The sequence below is a fragment of the Nymphaea colorata genome, chromosome 2, assembly GCF_008831285.2.
Source record: "Nymphaea colorata isolate Beijing-Zhang1983 chromosome 2, ASM883128v2, whole genome shotgun sequence".
Classification (NCBI taxonomy): domain Eukaryota; kingdom Viridiplantae; phylum Streptophyta; class Magnoliopsida; order Nymphaeales; family Nymphaeaceae; genus Nymphaea; species Nymphaea colorata.
In genome coordinates this window covers 17,069,597-17,087,930 of record NC_045139.1, presented here as the reverse complement: position 1 = coordinate 17,087,930, position 18,334 = coordinate 17,069,597, and the positions used below count along the sequence as shown (strand labels likewise).

Sequence of the window (18,334 nt, the reverse complement as noted above, 5' to 3'; positions counted from 1 at the left end):
TCTCATGGCGGGGGTTTTGGTCGTGTTGAAGAAAATCGCAAATTGAAACCGTTACAGATTCTGGGGCTTCGTAAGCAAAATGTTGTGCCCATTTAAAGCGAGTGTTTTCTCAATTTGATTTCCGACTTAGCCAATAGATGCATGTGGTAAGTACGATCGTATTTTTAAACTCGCGGTTAACTGCTTTTCACGGTCGCAGGTGATGATAATCGTTGTTGGAACATGGTTGGCGGTTGTATATCCGAACACAGGCTACATTTGTGCAATCTATATATATAAAATCTTGGAAATCGACATAAAACATATGTTTTTTAAATGTAAACAATTTTTGTTTATATACAGGTTCTGAATTGAATGTTTTTTCTTCACTTACATCCAATTTAAAAATGATTTTGTTATCTTTAGACTTTTGGACGTCGAGCTTACGTTCATATAATGATTAACATATTATTTGCTTATCTTTTAGGATAACATTTGGTATATCTTCAACCGTTTCTATGTATATCAGGCAGATAGATAGTCTATGAGACGGCAACTGTTTTGCTGAAAAAGTTCTGAATAACCTCTCAATTTTGTATGTATCAAAAAAAGAATCACTTGCACTTTGAAGAGAGTTTTACTTTAAAAGATTCTTAAAAAAAATTCACGGTCACATTTTTTTAGTCCAATACTGAACAATTTTACATCCTTTACATTTGCTCTTGCCTTTAGCAGTAAAAGAGATAGTGACTTACCAGAAATTACAGACAACTTTCGATTATGAAGATATTTATTTGTTATGCAGTTCTTTCGGAAGTACCTAAAGAGGAAAGAGATAAAATCTACCTGCGGATCCAAAATTATCACGGAGAACAGCGCAGGGAGAGGCAGAAAGGCATTGGCGGGAGGTCGCCGGGAACTTGGAAGGTTGACCCGTGAGAGAACCAGAGAGGGTGCAATCGGAGGCGGGAGACGAAGGGAATGGCGGAGGCGCCCCTGTTGTCCGAGGCAGGGTCTGGCGACACCTTGGGGGAAGACCATCCGGTGGAGAGGGAGACGCAGTTGGCGGGCGAGATGCTGGCGCGGTGGCTTCCCTTTCTCTCGCGCGGCCTATGCAACCACTGCTCCCGTCTCCTCATGGATCGCGCCAACCACCTCCTGGCCTCCTGTATATCTCTCTCTCTCTCTCTCTCGATTCTCTGTTTCTGTATCGTTGTAGGCTCTTGTCGGCGGGCTAGGATTTTGATGGAAAGCTACGGCATCGGCCTTACTGTCTTCCTGTTTCGGTTTTGATTTCTCTCTTTCTCTCTGTCTCTCTCTTTCCGGAGTGTAAGATTTGGACGGCTGGCTAGGATTTTGATTTACAGCTGGGGCATCGGCCCCGCTATATGCCTGTCTAGATCTTAATTTTATGTTTCCGGCAAGGTTAGGGTTTTCTTGGGAACTTTGCTCCCTCCATCTGGCTCTAATCTATTGTGATATTGTTTTTCTGTATTCTTAGTTTTGAGTTCGAACGATGGGTAGGGTTCAGTAGAAAGGGTGGTTCCACTCTCTCTCTCTCTCTCACACACACACACACACACAAACATAAGTTGTCGTCCATCATAAATTTAGTTCTACTGTAACTCGCGTGCTGATGCTTTCTCTCTCAGGCAGTCTTCCACCTTTTGACGAGGAAAACTCGTTGGCGAATCCCTCAGAAGTTGCTGCTCGTTCATATGATGATGGGCACTGCACGGAGTACCCGTTAGAAGAGATTGCTTATGCACATGAAGATGAAAACTGGCCGGAGAACCTATCAGAACCGACTTCTCCACGTGAGAATAGTCAGTTTCCGGAAAATCAGTCAGAGTCGATTTCGCCTCGATACAATGACGGGCACTTGTGGGAAAGCCCATCTAAACGGACTTCATCACCTCAATGTAATGACAAGAGCCCGGAGGAGAACTCACCGGAAGCAGCTACGCCTCCACACAAGGACAAAAGCTTGTTCTTGGCAGAGAATTCAGCTGCGAGCAACACCACTCACATGTCGTGGGCTGATATGGTACAAGAGGATGAGCTCGAAGATCTGGCAGCAGTTAATTCTCGAGCAGAATCTAGCAGGGGCACCAATGGTGAGGAAGGTCCAAAGGATGTGAAGAAACCATTCTTATCGAGGAGCCGTAGAGAGTACTTACGGTTCATGAATGTTGGAAGGAAGACGGATTTCATTTGCTTGGAGCGGGTCAATGGCAAGATTGCCAACATACTGGAGGGACTGGAACTTCACACGGGTGTGTTCAGTGCTGCCGAGCAGAAGCGGATAGTTGATTGTATCTACGGGCTTCAAGAACTGGGGAAAAGTGGGAAGCTTAAAGGTAATATATTATATGAAACTTACTTTTCTTTTTAAGGTTATTCTATGTTTGCTTTTATGCATTTCAGAAATATACTAGATCATGAAGCTTTGCTCTTGTAGAAGATACTACCTATCAAAAAAACTAGTAGTGAATCTAACAAGTATCTAATAATCAAGTACTTTAAAATATGTCCGAATAGTGATTATTGCTAACGACTCGTGGATTGGTCAGGCTCTGTACACTGACGAACTGAAGTATGCATATCTGTGAATGCTTGAGTATTCTTTTTGTGCAAATTTACACGAGGATGATCTTGTTATGGTTTGGTTGCCAAGGGTAGACGCTTTAACGCTTGGTGAGAACTGCTCCTGACCAATCTACACGTAACGTACAAATGATCAATGTCTTCTGCTAGGTCACACTGTATATTTCCATTTTATAGATGTGAATCCTCCATTAATAACCATAGCCACAAACATAGCGGTATGCGAAATTAACATAAACATAGCGGTATGAGAAATTAACAAGAAAAATGCCAAGAACGAAGAAAACTTGAAAAAACAGTCTTTAAAAAAAACGTGAAAAATATATTTGTCACGTTTTCCCCATCTTTTCCTTTTTTTTTTGTTTTTAGCTTTTTTAAGGTTAGTGACATCATAGATTCACCTTTCAACTTAAAATTAAATTATTTATTATAATTCGTATCATCATTAAGTAATATTTTTTGTCATTTTGTCTAGTTTCTTTTAATATCTTATTATTTGTTTCTTATTTGTTTTATTTTTTCATTTTTCAAAAAATTGCTGAAGTATATTTTTTGTCATTATTTGTTTCTTATCTTAATATTTTTTGTCATTTTATCTAGTTTCTTTAATATCTTATTATTTGTTTCTTAATCATGCTTTTGATGAAGTATGTATTTTTCGGCAAAAATACTTATGGGGAAATTTGCAAGCTTGTTGCTTTTTAAATACTTCTTGATGCTAAAATATGCTCTCCAATGAAGCAATCCAAGTAATATTGATTTACAAATATTCAGCCTGCTTGCTTCAGTTTGTCTTATTCGATTTAGGTCTTCTGATGTGTTTGTATACATTTCTAGGCTTACGTTCTTGTTTGTATGTATATGATGCTTACTGTACCAAAATTTCTTACTAAAGGCTTTTTAGTTTTTATTGACTAGGTTGCAAGTTGCAAACAGGAACAAATTAAATGACTAATGATGAAGTAATCAGGATAATGTTTTAGAAGTTGGAGAAGTAATTAGTTATTACGGACTAAGTGACAAACAAGCTGATTCTTCCTTTTATGCCTTTGTATCTGTTGTGCTGTATGCTTACTTTGCGAATGTTTACCATGTTTTCAAAGAAAGACATGTTATTGAATAGATTGCAAGTTGCAAACAGGAGTAAGTTAAATGATTAATGATATAAATCAGGTTAATGTTTAAAAATTCGAGAGGTAATTAGTGATTGGTGACTAAGTGACAAACAAGCTGATTTTTTCTGGTATGCCTTTGTCTGTTGTACTGCATGTTACTTTACGAATGTTTTCCATGTTTTGAAATTCCTTAGAAAGATGTGATTCATCTATAACATACTTTTTTTGGTTGTCCAGTGGGAATTAATCTGATATGGTTCCATATGCTATCTGCTTGCAAGCCTGATATAGAATTCTTTCTTAATTTTACTTGTTGGTCCATTTTCTGAGAGTGAACAAGCCAATGGGCTGTGTCAATCTGGTCCATTAATATCTGGTCCCTTGGCAGCCTTCTTGTGATCCAATGTGAAAGTAATCCCAGCCCTTTACATTTGGGTTGAGAGTGTATATAGTTGTGTTTGAGATAGAAGATTGCAATTTTGCTTTGCACTAAATTAGAATGAATTTATACATCATGGTGATTACATGCTTAGGAGTTTATGGATACAAAACTCGTATAAGTGGAATCAGAATATTCGTTTTATAGATGTGCATATTTCATCTGCATTTATAAATCTTTATATTTGAAAGTCTAGAACACAGTTATGGTAGGGAAATTCTGCATTGATGCTATACCTTTGCCTCCTATTTTAGGAACAAAATGCACCTAGTCTTAAATTAAGAAAGCAGAAGCTATACTATACTTTCTTTCTTTGGTAGCCACTTTTGCTTTATTTTTGTATAATAGTTTCAGTGAAACCCTAAACTGAATGATCCCAGAACCCCATCCTTGTAATTCATATTTTTTTGTTGCCTAATAAGAATAAAATTTCTTAGGTAAGCATCTAATAGCAAACAACAGGGTAGTTAGGACTTAGAAGCCAGTTCCAAGCTGGCTTGTATACCTTGTTACAGGAATACAATGCCCAGAGCCTCCACAAACATATTCTATCAAGTGAAATGGCTTAAGAATCTGATTGTTTGCTTTATTTTGTATACTAGTTTCAATAAAACCCTAAACTGAATGATCACAGAAGTCCGTCCTTGTAATTTATATTTTTTTGGTGCCTAATATGAAGAAAAACTCTTAGGTAAGCATCTAATAGCGAAAAACAGGGTTGTTAGGACTTAGAAGCCAGTTTCAAGCTGGCTTGTATACCTTATCACAGGAATACAATGCCCACAGCCTCCACATACATATTCTATCAAGTGAAAGCCAAACTGGTGTTTAAAATGGCTTAAGAATCTAGATTGTTTAAGTGCTAAAGTTGACATGTGCACACCTATCCGGAAGCGGACAAACTGTAGTATGGTGCTACAGTATTATAAAACGAAAATCTGATGGAGATATGAAGGGATTACTCCAAGTATCTTCTTCGTTGTCCTTTGCATACGAAAGGGATGTTATAATTTGGAGATCATCATCCAGTTTATTGGCATTTGATGTTCTTTTTATGATGCTTATAAGCTAATTTTCAAGATTATGTGGAAATGTGAAGAATGATCTTTCTGCAATGTCAGAATTGATATAATTGGCTTGTGAGATTGTGCTGTTGAAACGTGAAACAATACAGGGATGCAGCATTGAAATGTTAACCTGGTGTAATATTGAGAATTATTGTGGTTGGTTGCAAAATTACGCCATGTAAGGTACATATGTTTGATATCAATATGGTATGCTACTATGCTTATTTCTTAAGATCCACGATGTTCTTTGATATGTCTAAACCATGTTTAATGTATCCTGTAATTTGCCATGAATGAGTCGCTCATGGCATTAGACATATGGGACCTAAGGGTCCTTGTCAGACCTGGGAAGGGGCTGCTTTCATTCAGTCATTTGGTACCTTCAAAGTTTGAGGATAGTTATGTCTGATGTGAAGTCTGATTCAGGTAGTTGCTTTCAGGCAGATGCTATGCAGTCTTTCAGAAGATGGATAGTTGTTATGCAAGTCTAAACCCAACCACATAGGTTATGCATTGGAAACTCCTCTTCATTTCAAGAAGGGAATAGTTGACTAAGCATTTGCTTCTCCTTTTCATTTCCCTGTGCTGAGTACCAGTTTAGTGTTCGGCTGATGTGACTGGATTTCGAAATTTGAAGTTAAACCCTTCTTGGTATTTGTTGGAGAAGCATATGATTTTTTAATGATGTGGTTTATGTCTGATTGCTTGATTTTCTGTTTGACATGAAAGAATGATTAATATCTGAAACCTGCTTCATATGAAACTGAGTGTCTGATATGCTAGTTTGCTTCCAGCTCGTACATATTCCGAACCGGAAAAATGGATGCGTGGCAAAGGGCGTGTTACAATCCAGTTTGGTTGTTGCTATAACTATGCTCAGGTGAGTGGGTGTTGAAGGATCTACACGTAAGAAACTGAAGATGTTTTTGCTTCTCATCTTGTTGGCACTTGCCCATGTCATTGCAGGATAAAAATGGCAATCCGCCGGGAATATTGCGTCAAGAAATTGCTGATCCTCTTCCTCCACTTTTCAAGGTTATGATTCGACGGTTGGTTGGGTGGCATGTGCTTCCACCTTCATGCATCCCTGACAGTTGCATTGTAAACATTTATGACGTTGGAGATTGCATACCCCCACATATAGATCACCACGACTTTGTCAGGCCGTTTTGTACAGTTTCATTTCTCAGCGAGTGTAACATCATCTTTGGAACAAACTTGAAGGCTATTGGTCCAGGAGAGTTTTCGGGTGCAGTAGCTATACCGCTGCCATTAGGGTAACTTGTTTTTTTGATCTCTGCAACCCAGTATGCCTCCACTGTGCTTGATTTCAGTTTTGTGAAGTTTATGTTCCATGTTGTTTTGAGCTTGCAGATCAGTTTTGGTCTTGAATGGGAAGGGAGCAGACGTGGCCAAACATTGTGTTCCAGGAGTCCCTTCCAAAAGGTAGAAGTTTTTGTCTAAAATTTACCATGAAGTGAAAAAAAATCCCTTTCTTCTCTTTTTCAATTGAAAACAACTCTCTTTACCAGGATCTCTGTCACGTTCAGAAAGATGGATGATAGCAAACGTCCAGTTGGGTTTGTACCGGAAAAAGATTTACAAGATATTGAGCCTCTTCCATACAGTGCCAACCAAATAAGGAGAAGTGAATCGGATAAACATCGAAATCATGAAAATTTTTCAGGGGAAAAAGAACGATATCAGGGTAATCCTTTTCATTCAGGAAGTACCCGATTTTCTGGAACTCGTAGTTCTGCAAATAGATCAAGGGGCGGGCCAAGGAGATCAAGGCGCTAATCTTTTTGGAATCATGTGTCTTTAAATAACCATATTCTATCTAGTGTGCTCATATACTTGTCATCAACTGCCATTTTCGACATCATTTTGTTCTTGTAAATAGATTGGTGAGGCGGCATGGAGCTTTGATTGATTTGTTCAACTAAATCTGTTTAACGCGATAAATTCTGTTCCAATTTTATCGGATACTTGTCATATTTTGAACTCTGTGCGATGCCATGTAAACTGGCTCTGGTTTCCTTTTGGCAATAGCTGTACAAACAGAATCTTTGATGGTGTCTACTAATGTGTTACGATCAACGGCACGCTGAACCTTTGAATATTTCATTTGATCGGGAGTAGGATGTGTGGCTGTTTTTGTACCTTGCTAACTGGACAAGGGGATCCCCTTTATAAAAAATATTAAAGATAAAACTCACAAGTGTACCTGGTTAGACGGTGTATGTTTAATTGAACAATGTCAATAATTTCATGATTCTTGGTGTGCATAGCTCGCTTTAAAGTGAGTTATGCAAAAGGGAAGTTCTCTGCTCCCTGGTGGGTCTACCTGTCAAAAAGTGGGTAAAAAGTTTGTAGTGTTAAATATGCTGCTTCCATTAGTAAAGCAGTAAATTACGAAATAAGAAGAGAATAATATTTTAATAGATTTTACGATGACCCTTCTGAAACAAGAAACCACGTAAAGGCTGTTAGAAGTTTAGAACGACGACTGATTTTTGGAGAATAAAAGTCTATAGAATAGCTACCTTGATTTTAAGAGCTATTATTATTATTATTATTATTGGTATAGCTCAAATGAATGAAAGCACCATCGTTTTGTCCATATACAAACCCTTCGGAATCAAGGAATTGACTACATAGACAGCACCACTTTCTTTTGCTTGTGGCAGAGAGCCACCGTCCAACCTCACACGTGTCCCAACCACTAGTTGGTGGCTCACGATCTTCTCTTCATCACCAATAAAGATCAATCCATACAGCTAAAAAGAAGCGCCCGTACACAAGAAAACCGTGGAACTTGAGACGACATGCTTTCTTCAGCAACCAAGTGTTTTGGCAACTTCATAGAATCACAATGTTCAGCGCCTTGATCAAAGCCACGAGAGGAGCTGTCTGTGAAGGAGATCATCCCTGCGAAGGCCAACATTAGGTGCCGCTCTCAGATTCCCTGCCAGCAGGGTTTCCTATGCAGATTCGATCACATATATCGTGAGGTGATAGTAGCTAATCTCTTGAGCTTCTTTTCTTTAACTCCAATCGTACTAATCGTCATGTAAGTTCTAAAATAGTTTGCAGTAAGAAATTTGCACTGCACTAATATATCAGGAAGTACTTGTGTCAGTTAAGGTGGTTTCTTGAAATTTTCTAGTAATTGAAGCTCATATACGCTCTGTTCCTTTCAGAAAATTAACTTGTTCTCTTATAACTTGGCTTTTTAAAATTAGCATCGACATTAAGAGATCGTAGTGCAAATTTAGTTTCAAATTGGCCCCAGTATCGGCAGAAAGGTTCAATGATCATTTTTAACTAAGTTGGCTACATCCACTGGTTTTCATTGTTTGTTATCTCCAAAATAACAGAAATAGACCAACTTACAAATTAGCGATTATTTGCATATGGAAAAGATGCAGAAGTAGGCAAATTTCAGTTTCAAAGAAGTGACCCCTGATTACGTCCGAGGCATGGCTTCTGGATCGGAGCGCGATCCCATCCTAATTCTTCGTATTGATGGCGAAGATCTTCAAGAATTTCTTGCTGCACCTCAGCTGGAGACCATCGCAACTAGCATGTATTCAGAAATTGCAGATGCAAACGACATACATGAGTGCACTGTTAAGGCCTTGAACAAGCTTACTGTGGACCATGGAATGCCACCAACATCTGATCCATGGGTGAGTCTTTCTAAAAAAACTCAAAATAATAGAATGGTGTTGAACTTTGATTCTTTAATACCTTGTGAAGTTTGTTCTGTGGTTATATACATCTTAATACCGACTTCAGGTCCATGCTAACATCGTGGAGCCATCTCTGCAACTAAGTGATTTACCAAGGAACGAGGGCCCAATATCTCAAGAGATCTTCTTTGAGTCGCTTAAGAAAGTTCTGGGAAATGTTGTGGCTAAACTGAAGGATCAGCCTGTAATAGTTGCCCATAGTGAGAAAATATTTGATGGAAGTGGCATAAAGAGGCTCTTCTCTAACAATTATCAAATGGATCAGGTAAGTCCATCCAACTGCATGCCCCAGGACAGATCTCCTTTCGCCACTCTTGTTTGAATCTTATAAACAAATAGGAAGACTTGTTCAAGAGAGAAAATCATGAAATATTTGCTTGCTCTTGTGATTTCTAACAGCAAACTGTTAGTGTTTGTGACTCACATACACAATCAAGCGAAAGGCACTATTTATATATTTTTCATGGAGGTTTTCCTTTACAACCACATGAACTTGATTTTTCGTGTCTGAAAGCTTTGATATGAAGACTCGAAAATCTTGGCACACGGGAAAATCGGCTCTCACAAGGACTGAAATTTTGATCCTTTTCTACTTTTGCGCGGGGAAAAGCATGATTTTTTATGTTGGTCATGGTGTTTTGTGAATGTGATGATGAAAGTGTCCACTTCCTAAGAAAGTGTCTAATGTATCTATCACTTTTGGCAACTCAAGCAACTATTTTCCTACGAATGCTTACTTTTTAACATTTAATGCAAGAAAGAGAGTTTTTGGAATATATATATATATATATATATATATATATATATATAGAGAGAGAGAGAGAGAGAGAGAGATTTACTGGGTTTTTTTTGCAGGCACTAGACTCAGCATGGAAATCCCTACCAAAGGATCAGCAAGGACAGCTCTCAAGGGAGTATCTACGTGTTGCCTTGGATGTCATAGCTCCAGCAGTGAGCCTTCCCGCTTACGGCACCGTGGATCAGGTCTGCCATATCCAGATCCAATTTATCCAGCAGCTTTCTATTCTTCTGACTCATCCATGCTTCTGCTCCCCCCATACACTGAATGCTCTTTCATGGTGATTGCAGATGGATGCAGCAACTGCTCAAGTGTTTGAAATGGTGAAAGCAGGAGAAGAGAGCACACTTGACCAAGAAGAGTTCAACAAGCTGATTATAGAGATACTCACCCATTTGATGCTCAAATTAGAAGGAAACCCAGTGACTGTGTCCTCAAACGCTGTGGTAAATGAACCTATTACCTCAACACTTGTTGCACCATCACAGTGAAATCAGCCGGGTGTCGAACTCGATGCGGGCACATGGCAGGCAGTGACAACAGCAAGAAGATGCTCAATTATATTATAAATTATTGGTTGTATTGCATTATATATTATGATTGGTTGTGGTGCATTATTAAGCTTGTAATGGAAGAAGAACCCCTAGAAATAGACCTTTTTGTTTCTTTTTGCAAAAGAACGTCTAAAAAAGCTTTTGGTCGGTTCCTAACTTGGGGTCCCCTCTCGATAAAACAAGATGCGGCTGGCCCATGAACTCAAAAGCATCATTGAATTATTCACAAAGATATGCATCGATTTTGCTTTTTCTCTAAGCTTTTCTTGCTCATTATTGTGCTTCCTTGACATTGTTTGAAAGAATTGGGTGTTGTTTACATAAGGTAGAAGTCAATTGGATCAAGATGCCTAAGCATAAGAGAATCTGAGTATAAAGTGTGCATTTAGATTCTGGCCATCTTCAAATCCAACTCTTCCCATGCAAAGCAAACCTCGCAGGCCCCTAGTAGTAGTGTAGCCAGGAATTTTGGGTTGAGAGACACTAATTCAAAAATTCTCAAAAAATTTTAAGAGCACCACTACGTACAAACTAGCCCATACTTACTTATATATATATATATATATATATATATATATATATATGAAGTCCGGTGCAATATCTAGATTAGACGGAGACTGAAGTGAACCGTCCAATCTTATAAGTACGAGAAACTATATCATGTGTTGTTAATTAAGAAGATATATTAAACTTAATCATTTCTAAAACATACTGCTGATTGTTTAAAAGGCAAGGGATGGACGGACAGGACCATCTAAACTCTAACGCTTTCACTAAATTGTCGTCGACAGACCCCAAAAAAAAAAAACATGAACTTCATTTGACAAAGCGTAACTAATTAACCCGTTGTAAACTAGAGCTCGACAAGAAGGGGAAGGAGCAAAGTGGAGAGGGAGATCCGGGGCGCACTCGATTTGGATCCGCTCTTAATCATTGCTATTCCCTTCACCAAGTTCGAAAAATGGAACCCGTCCCGCCGTACACGACCCGGAACCAACCGCACTTCGCTTCGCCTGCTTTCGCTCCTTCCGACGCACCCTGCAACATCAACCTTCCTCCCTCTGCCATCAATAAATAACGTGTAACGATGGAGCCCCATGATTTCCGTTCCGACATTCTTCTCTCTCTCTCTCTTTCTCTCTCTCTCTCTCTTATATATATATATATATACTTAATTGTTTGTGTATTTACAAAAAAATTAATCTAAAAAAATTATTATTTCTTGAGTTTGGCATCTCCAATGAAGCTTTGATACAGGTTGTGTCCTTCAAAAATCAAAACTCAATACATCACCAAAGAAGCTTTGATACAGGTCGCGTTTAAAAAAATAAAAAAATGAAACGACTATGTAGATTATTTGTATAGACTATGTTGATTGAAAACTTATCTTCAACTAAAGTTAATTGAGCTTCCTTATGATGTGCATGATTAATCACCAAATGCTATATATATATATATATATATATATATATATAAAGAGGAAAATAGACAATCAAATGGTCTTTTTAGTACTTTTAAGTATGAAAGCTAGCTCGAAATAATTCAATATACAAGGGAAATAAGATAAAATATATATTATTTAATTGATATAGTTTTTAGAAAAATGCCAACTTCCGCCGCCCAACGTAGCCTTCAATTGCAGCAGTCTAGCGTAGCGATGGTGATAGCACGCCCGACTGTCAATGTTTAAGGCGCGTGCTGCACGGCTTGGTGGCGCACGTCACATCTCCAACTACTGGTAATACGCCGTATCACCAGTTATTAACCTCGGAGAAGCTGATCAAACTACTGCAGCTTGCGGCACTCCTCCCTCTTCTTCTACAGATAGTGAAGCTCTGGATTGTTATGACATATTTTTTGTTGCTTGGCTACAATTGTATGTAATTTTGACGTTATCAAAACTTGAAATTTTAATTATTAAAACTAGACATTTCATAAAGAAAAGTTTGATTTAATGTATTTCTTTATCAAATTGTTCTTGAACTTATATTATAAAAGTTGTAATACAACAAATACTTTGGTAATCTATTTGAAAGGGCCTGATTATTGTCCCTTACTTAATTCATAAGAAACAGATGTTCTAGGCGCAGTAATGATATTCAGTTTATTTGTCTGAGACACAAGTGAATTCCTTGAAAAGAATCTCAGTCGGTCTCTCACCAAGAACTTGGAAACACTTGTGGGTGCTTTTGAATTGATATTAATAATTGAATGCATCAAACATCAACTAACAAAACCAGGCATAAACTCCTGTATTTCTAATGCTCGTCGAACTTTACATGCAGAAATTTCGCAATGAGGATCAACCTTTTTCATGTTGTTTATGCAACCTGAAGTATTTTCTCTTTGTATGTATGCATGTATCATCGTTTACATTAACACAAAACGAATCTCTGATATATATAAACATCATATGTTCTATGAAATCTGAACTCAAGATATATAATATCCAAAGACACACTTCAGATCCGAACATAAATCTAAACCCCAAGTCTCACGTTCCGCGGATATAGATCAACCTGCTATAACCAGCCGGTTAAGCTACAATATAGCTGACATGCATTTTTTATGATCCTTTCCCTTTAATAAGATGATATCGAAATTTTCCGCAAAACAAGAAATGAATCCTGCCTTCGAGAAATTTGCACTTTTAAAATGGGACAGCAGTTGGTAAATATGGTGAAGAAACCGCAATGCTTTCAAAAACTGGTGACGGTGAATCTTGAACTGAGATTCAGAGTTCAGGCGAGAGCTGAAGGAACCAACCATCTAGAGCTTCCTCTTCCTGACTGTTTTCAGAGAGCGAAAGATAGAGAAGGCTATGGTGCACGCGCGGGCATGCAAACGAAAGCAAATACGTCACGTTATCTTCATGGGTATTCGTAGAGACGACAAATTCTCAGAGAGAAAGAAGGAAAAGAAGAAGAAGAAAACGAGAGGAGATCAGATTGCAGAGGAGAAAGAAGAAAAAGACAACGAGATAGTCGAGAAGATGAAAAAGTTATCAGACATGAAGGCGTGAATCTGAAGGACCTTGTTTTGAGCGTCGAGTCCTAAAAAACTTCGTTTGACAGAGACAAGGAAGAAAAGGCAGCAGCCTCTTCTCCTAGAGCTTGCTCTTCTCTGTGCTACGCATATGGCCTACCTTGTAAGGTAGCCAACGACATCGGACCATTTGTTCTGAAAAATAAATCTGATATATATATATATATACTGCATGTTTAGCAAGCAGTTTCCTGTTAAATATCCGTGGATTTAGATAGGTAAGGCTCTTCATCCAAATTAATGCTAAGATGTGAGAGTTTACGTATCTCAGAAATGCCTTTTGCACGCTTTAATTACCTGTACCGATAATGATGTTATAATGGCTGAATTGATAAAAAAGTACGCCAATATTTGCAATCTCATGCTTAAATGGATTTAAAGAACAAAAACATCCAAGTATCAATTGGTTAAGATGGCCCAAGTATTAGTTTTCTTTGTGAAATTATTAACTTACGCATGGACTGTGCATGGACTAATCAGAAACTCATAACACTGCCTTTTGTTATCAAAACGTCTGCAGCATCAGCTTACCTTTTCACAAGGATGCTCCAGCCAGAGATGTTATCCTTTATTTCAGGATATGATTCACACTCACTTATCTGGGGTAAACTAGGTTAGAACTCTTTTTTAATATATAGACAACTTATCCAGATATTATATATGGTATGTAAAGTTGGGCGTCTGCAATTTTTCCTCCAGAGTTCGGGCTGTCGCAAAGCTTCAATGGTACATTGCTGAATTTCAATATATATAGCTAAAGGGAAGTCCATCTAAATGTTTACAGCTGGAGGTAGTGACTGCTCAGACGCTGTCCCAGTTTCTGATCAGTTATTTATCCCATTATTGTGGGATAACCAGGGATATTGCGAACAGTAGGAGGTAGCAGTCTCTTCATCCCTTCTCAGCAGTACGTCACCATCGCTTAGTTCAGTACCATTAACGTGAGCTGTGAACAGCTCTCTCTGTCTCTCTCTCTCTCTCTGAAAGTTAATAATGGTTTTGTTGAAAACGAACAAGTCAGGAAGATCTCAAAAGAACATCTTGCTGATTCACAACCGTATAAATCACTCTTGTCAAAATCAGGAACGCGATCGTGATCTTAAATAAGAGGATGATTATGATGTCAGTTTTAGGGCGTCTAAATGATAGACTTATTATTAAAGCAAAATTAACGATGAGAGATCATGCTGTTCACGTGCATCTAAGTGGACATTCACCTGCCCTTGTAGTGTGCTGTAATTAATTCATATTTATTTATGTAATCCTACAGAGAGACAGAGAGTCTCTCCCAAAAACAACATGTTCTTGATCCTTCATATGTATTCAAAAGATTGCTTGTAGGTTATTAGCAATATACCGATATGTTCAAAATAGATGGTATTTTGATACTTTAGCATATGGTATTAAACTTATATTAGGGTTTGATTCGATGTCTTTTAGAACAAAAATCATGAAAAGTAGCTGCTGTTTTAAGTTACTGCAAAGGGTAGAGGGAAAGAGAGCTACAGAGAGAGAGAGAGAGAGAGAGAGAGAGAGAGAGAGAAAGAGAACAATTACATTGTTCAGATGATGGTGCACTGAACACGAACCGAAGATCACAGTGGCACACGTGGGAGACACTAAAGAAAGGAGAAGCGAGACAGGTGGTCGATGCCCAAGTCGATCAAAAACTCGGACACCCGATTCTCGACAAGTACCGAAAAGAAATGTCTAGGCCGGTTAAGAACCGGGACAGAACCCACCTATGCCAGCGGAGCCGGACCCCCGGAGGAAGCCATCGGCGGTGGGGAAGGAGCCGAGCGTGAGCTCAAGGGACGCTCCTTGTTCGCCGCCGGCGTCGCCGAAGTACCAGCTCGGATAGAACTCGTCTGCTTCCGGCTTGTCAGAACCGATTTCCGAGTTTTCCCCACCACGCAGGGGGAAGAGCTGAAGAGTCTCGATGTCCCCGTCCGCCCCATGCGTCTCGTCCGAATCATGTTGGCCGAAACAACCATACGTGTCCGCACTCGTCTCGGTCATCCCCCCAGTCGACCCTGAACAGAAGCCACCCTCCCAGTACCGGTCCTGCCGCACAAGAACAGCATTTATCATTCAACAACTTCAAGATATTCAGCATTTAAACAGATTCATATTCCGCCATTGTTGGGATCTAACAAGCAAAACAAACCATAGACATGAAGATTCAACCTACCAACCAAAGATTCTTATTTATTTTGTTTATTTGCTTATACATTATGTTGGTAAGGAACAAGTTATGGTCATGGCATCTTAGATGTCGAGATCTGACCAGTAAAAGAATTAAAAGCCATAAGATAACATGATGGGGCCGTTAAGTCAAAGATGTGGAAGCTGCCGCACAGTATTCTTTCGTCAGTACGTGTGCTTCATTCATTCTCTCTCTCTCTCTCTCTCTCTCTCTCTAGAGTGTGACCCACAGAAGACGTTTGGTACCAATGAGATAGGCAGCAAACATTCCCGACCCACCGAAAATTTCAATATAAAATGTTTTAAATTTCATTCTCATCAACTCTGCGTCTCTGTGGGTGTGTCTGTTTGTGTAAATGTAGTTAAAATCTAAAGGAAGAGGCAGTATGAGAGGATATTCTGGCTGTGATGGTATATGGTATGACTGAAAAGATACGATATGGAATAATCTACATGCGAGAAGAGAGGGCATCATGGTGTTCTGAAAAAATCAAGGGGAAGAAACTGTTCTCTCTCCCTCTCTCTCTCTCTCTCTGTAAATAGGCGGCTAACAAGATACGAAAACAGAACTGAAAACAAAGTCTGGTTGGCCGCCGTTTTCTCTTACCCGAAAGCTACCTCTTTCCACCAGGGCAGAGCTAACACCAGTCATCTGCCCCCCACAGACTATGCTTGCTCCACACGAAGAAATTCCTGCTTCAAGAAAGAAGAAAAAATCAGACAACAGAGAGGAAGAGATATCTAGAGAGAGGGAGAAGGTTGTAGTTGGTGGGTGCACCAGGAGCACTGGTATGGAGGAGGGAAGTGGAGGAGGAGGTGAACTTGGGAGAGAAATCGTCGGAGCAGGAGCTCCACCCGACGGCAGCGCACCTCTGCTGCACGGCCGCGTCGGTGCTCAGCCTCTTCTTCTGTCTCTCCCTCGCCTTGTGGTTCTGGAACCAGTAGAACACGTTTTTCCCCTCTATCTTGCCATACTGCCTGAGCCTGGCCGATATCTTCTGTATCTGCTCGGCACTGGGAGACCTCACCCCATTGTTATAATAGAGCTCTCTCAGAATACGTATCTGCTCCGCTGTTGGTATCCACCTGGTGCTCGACTGCCTGCACAAAAAGCTACTCTTGTTGCTGCCTCCTCCTGCACCACCACCACCATTGCCATCCTCCTGTTGAATCTGATTCTGCGATTCCATCTACAGCCTGATATTCAACTCACCCTACTAACTCAGTAACACAAACTGGAATTATAAACAGTGGGAGCAGCAGTACTAATATTATAGTAGGACGAGGAAGAAGTAATGGCCGAAGGAATTTGGGATTCACTAAACTGTAAGAGGGAAGTGCATGGTCCTGTGTCTTTATATATATATATATATAGCTGGAGATGACAGTAGTGATTGTTGAGGGAAGGAGGAGAAAAGTGGGGTCACATGCATGAAGGAGATATCGAAGAGTATCTGAGAGAGAAGGACTGAAGTCGACAGAGAGTGTGGAGAGCAGAAAAAAGGTGAAAAGGGACAATGTAGGCCTAAGGAAGGGCGGATGCAGAGGGGACCTTTCTGGAAATTTCTTCAGTGAAAAGGCAAACGCTGTTATCATTATGCCTCTCTCTGTCTCCCTCACTCTCTCACTCATATATTTATGAACCATTAAAACTTATGAAAATGAGCTTCTCATGTACTTTTCCTATCAACATGAACCCATTAAATATGTTATGGTCGTCCGCTAGACTGGTCAAGTACAGTCTATATATTTTCTCTCTCTCTCTCTCTCTCTCTCTATATATATATATATATATATATATATATATATATATATATATATATATATAAAAAGAATGTGTGTATTATTTATTTATTTTGTGCATGTATATTATTGTAAAAGTGTTACTTAGGCGTGTTGTCAGCCGAGTGAGTTGAGTTTGGAGAAGGGTGGCAAAGGAGCGTCCGGCCAGGCGTGCTCAGATCGGCGGATAATCGGCGAGGAGAGGGGGACGGCTTTAGCCGAGGGATTGGGGGCCGACGCGTAGGTTTTCTCTCCGCGGCGGTACGCACGTGCGAGCGGTCGGGAAGCACGTGCACGGTGACCGAGGAAAATCCGTAGCATTGAATTCTTCTGGATTAACGCGCCGCACCAACTCTCCCCCTCTCCTCTCTGGGCTCTATAATATGTGGTGTTGTAGGGTGCCATTAATAATTGCCATGGAATCTGACAGGTATTTACGAAAACGTCACTGGCCCCGAGCCAGTGGGGCAGCTCGGGGATTTGGATTAGGCACGGACCCGACCCGGATTTGAAGCTGCTTTTTCCTGATGAGCGCCATTGGATTATATTTCATGGTCGAGGGGGCTTTATTCTCCTGAAATTGGGATCTTAATCCAAATGAGTCTCGTTTGCCAGTATTTAGAATAATTCCCGGATCCCAATGGCTTGTTCCAATCTTTTCCGATGGATTTATAGTACAATCCGTATTCGAATCGAAAGCCCTGCCGGGAATCCGGTCGCCGGTGGCCTCATAGTGACCGGCGGTACCAATAGGTATGGAGAGCAATACGCTCACTGAATAACTACAAGAATTACATTTTTTGTCGTTGATGTGATTCCAGAAGATGATGTTAATCACAAGATGCGGAGTTTTTATAAAAACTAAATTTGAGAAGATAAATTGAGTTTTTCGACGATCATAGACACTTTCTTTCTGTAAGTATGCTTCGTTTTGGTTATAATGTATTTAATTGCATAAGAATCTTTATATAAATGTTTGTCTCGAAT

The 18,334-nt window shown here is 39.6% G+C and overlaps 3 protein-coding genes across 6 annotated transcripts; 2 read left to right on the top strand and 1 right to left on the bottom strand.

Moving 5' to 3' along the window:
* Nucleotides 1-792: 792 nt before the first annotated feature.
* On the top strand, nucleotides 793-10,574 carry LOC116248419 (RNA demethylase ALKBH9B). 4 transcript variants are annotated; one of them, XM_031621195.2, is made up of 10 exons: nucleotides 793-1,147; nucleotides 1,632-2,339; nucleotides 6,002-6,087; nucleotides 6,174-6,484; nucleotides 6,582-6,653; nucleotides 6,758-8,221; nucleotides 8,639-8,899; nucleotides 9,009-9,227; nucleotides 9,818-9,946; nucleotides 10,052-10,574. In XM_031621195.2, exons 1-6 carry the CDS (start codon nucleotides 961-963, stop codon nucleotides 7,005-7,007), a joined length of 1,614 nt encoding a protein of 537 aa, XP_031477055.1. In that variant the 5' UTR covers nucleotides 793-960; the 3' UTR covers nucleotides 7,008-8,221; nucleotides 8,639-8,899; nucleotides 9,009-9,227; nucleotides 9,818-9,946; nucleotides 10,052-10,574. The 4 variants fall into 4 exon arrangements, with proteins under 4 accessions (XP_031477055.1, XP_031477052.1, XP_049932376.1 ...); XM_031621192.2 differs by having other exon boundaries at nucleotides 794-1,147; nucleotides 6,740-8,221; XM_050076419.1 differs by having other exon boundaries at nucleotides 794-1,147; nucleotides 6,740-8,221; nucleotides 8,633-8,899.
* LOC116248421 (uncharacterized) lies at nucleotides 8,690-10,252 on the top strand. The gene is made up of 4 exons (XM_050075896.1): nucleotides 8,690-8,899; nucleotides 9,009-9,227; nucleotides 9,851-9,946; nucleotides 10,052-10,252. The coding sequence occupies exons 1-4, from the start codon at nucleotides 8,690-8,692 to the stop codon at nucleotides 10,250-10,252; spliced, it is 726 nt and encodes a 241-aa protein (XP_049931853.1).
* A 4,505-nt stretch (nucleotides 10,575-15,079) lies between the features above and the next one.
* Nucleotides 15,080-16,755, bottom strand: LOC116249054 (protein WUSCHEL-like). Its single transcript, XM_031622168.1, has 3 exons — nucleotides 16,344-16,755; nucleotides 16,173-16,258; nucleotides 15,080-15,424 (listed from the first exon to the last, which is right to left on the bottom strand). Exons 1-3 carry the CDS (start codon nucleotides 16,753-16,755, stop codon nucleotides 15,080-15,082), a joined length of 843 nt encoding a protein of 280 aa, XP_031478028.1.
* Between the last annotated feature and the right edge of the window lie 1,579 nt (nucleotides 16,756-18,334).

Excerpts from the sequence above, each read along its gene's own strand:
- LOC116248421 (XM_050075896.1), top strand. The coding sequence starts at position 8,690 with ATGGCTTCTGGATCGGAGCGCGATCCCATCCTAATTCTTCGTATTGAT. Across the intron at positions 9,228-9,850 it reads ACAATTATCAAATGGATCAG|GATCAGCAAGGACAGCTCTC; the intron begins GTAAGTCCATCC and ends TCCCTACCAAAG. Across the intron at positions 9,947-10,051 it reads CTTACGGCACCGTGGATCAG|ATGGATGCAGCAACTGCTCA; the intron begins GTCTGCCATATC and ends TGGTGATTGCAG.
- LOC116248419 (XM_031621192.2), top strand. The coding sequence starts at position 961 with ATGGCGGAGGCGCCCCTGTTGTCCGAGGCAGGGTCTGGCGACACCTTG. Across the intron at positions 6,485-6,581 it reads GCTATACCGCTGCCATTAGG|ATCAGTTTTGGTCTTGAATG; the intron begins GTAACTTGTTTT and ends TTGAGCTTGCAG. Across the intron at positions 6,654-6,739 it reads CCAGGAGTCCCTTCCAAAAG|GATCTCTGTCACGTTCAGAA; the intron begins GTAGAAGTTTTT and ends TCTCTTTACCAG.
- LOC116249054 (XM_031622168.1), bottom strand. The coding sequence starts at position 16,755 with ATGGAATCGCAGAATCAGATTCAACAGGAGGATGGCAATGGTGGTGGT. Across the intron at positions 16,259-16,343 it reads CCTCCATACCAGTGCTCCTG|GAATTTCTTCGTGTGGAGCA; the intron begins GTGCACCCACCA and ends TTCTTGAAGCAG. Across the intron at positions 15,425-16,172 it reads TGGAAAGAGGTAGCTTTCGG|GACCGGTACTGGGAGGGTGG; the intron begins GTAAGAGAAAAC and ends CTTGTGCGGCAG.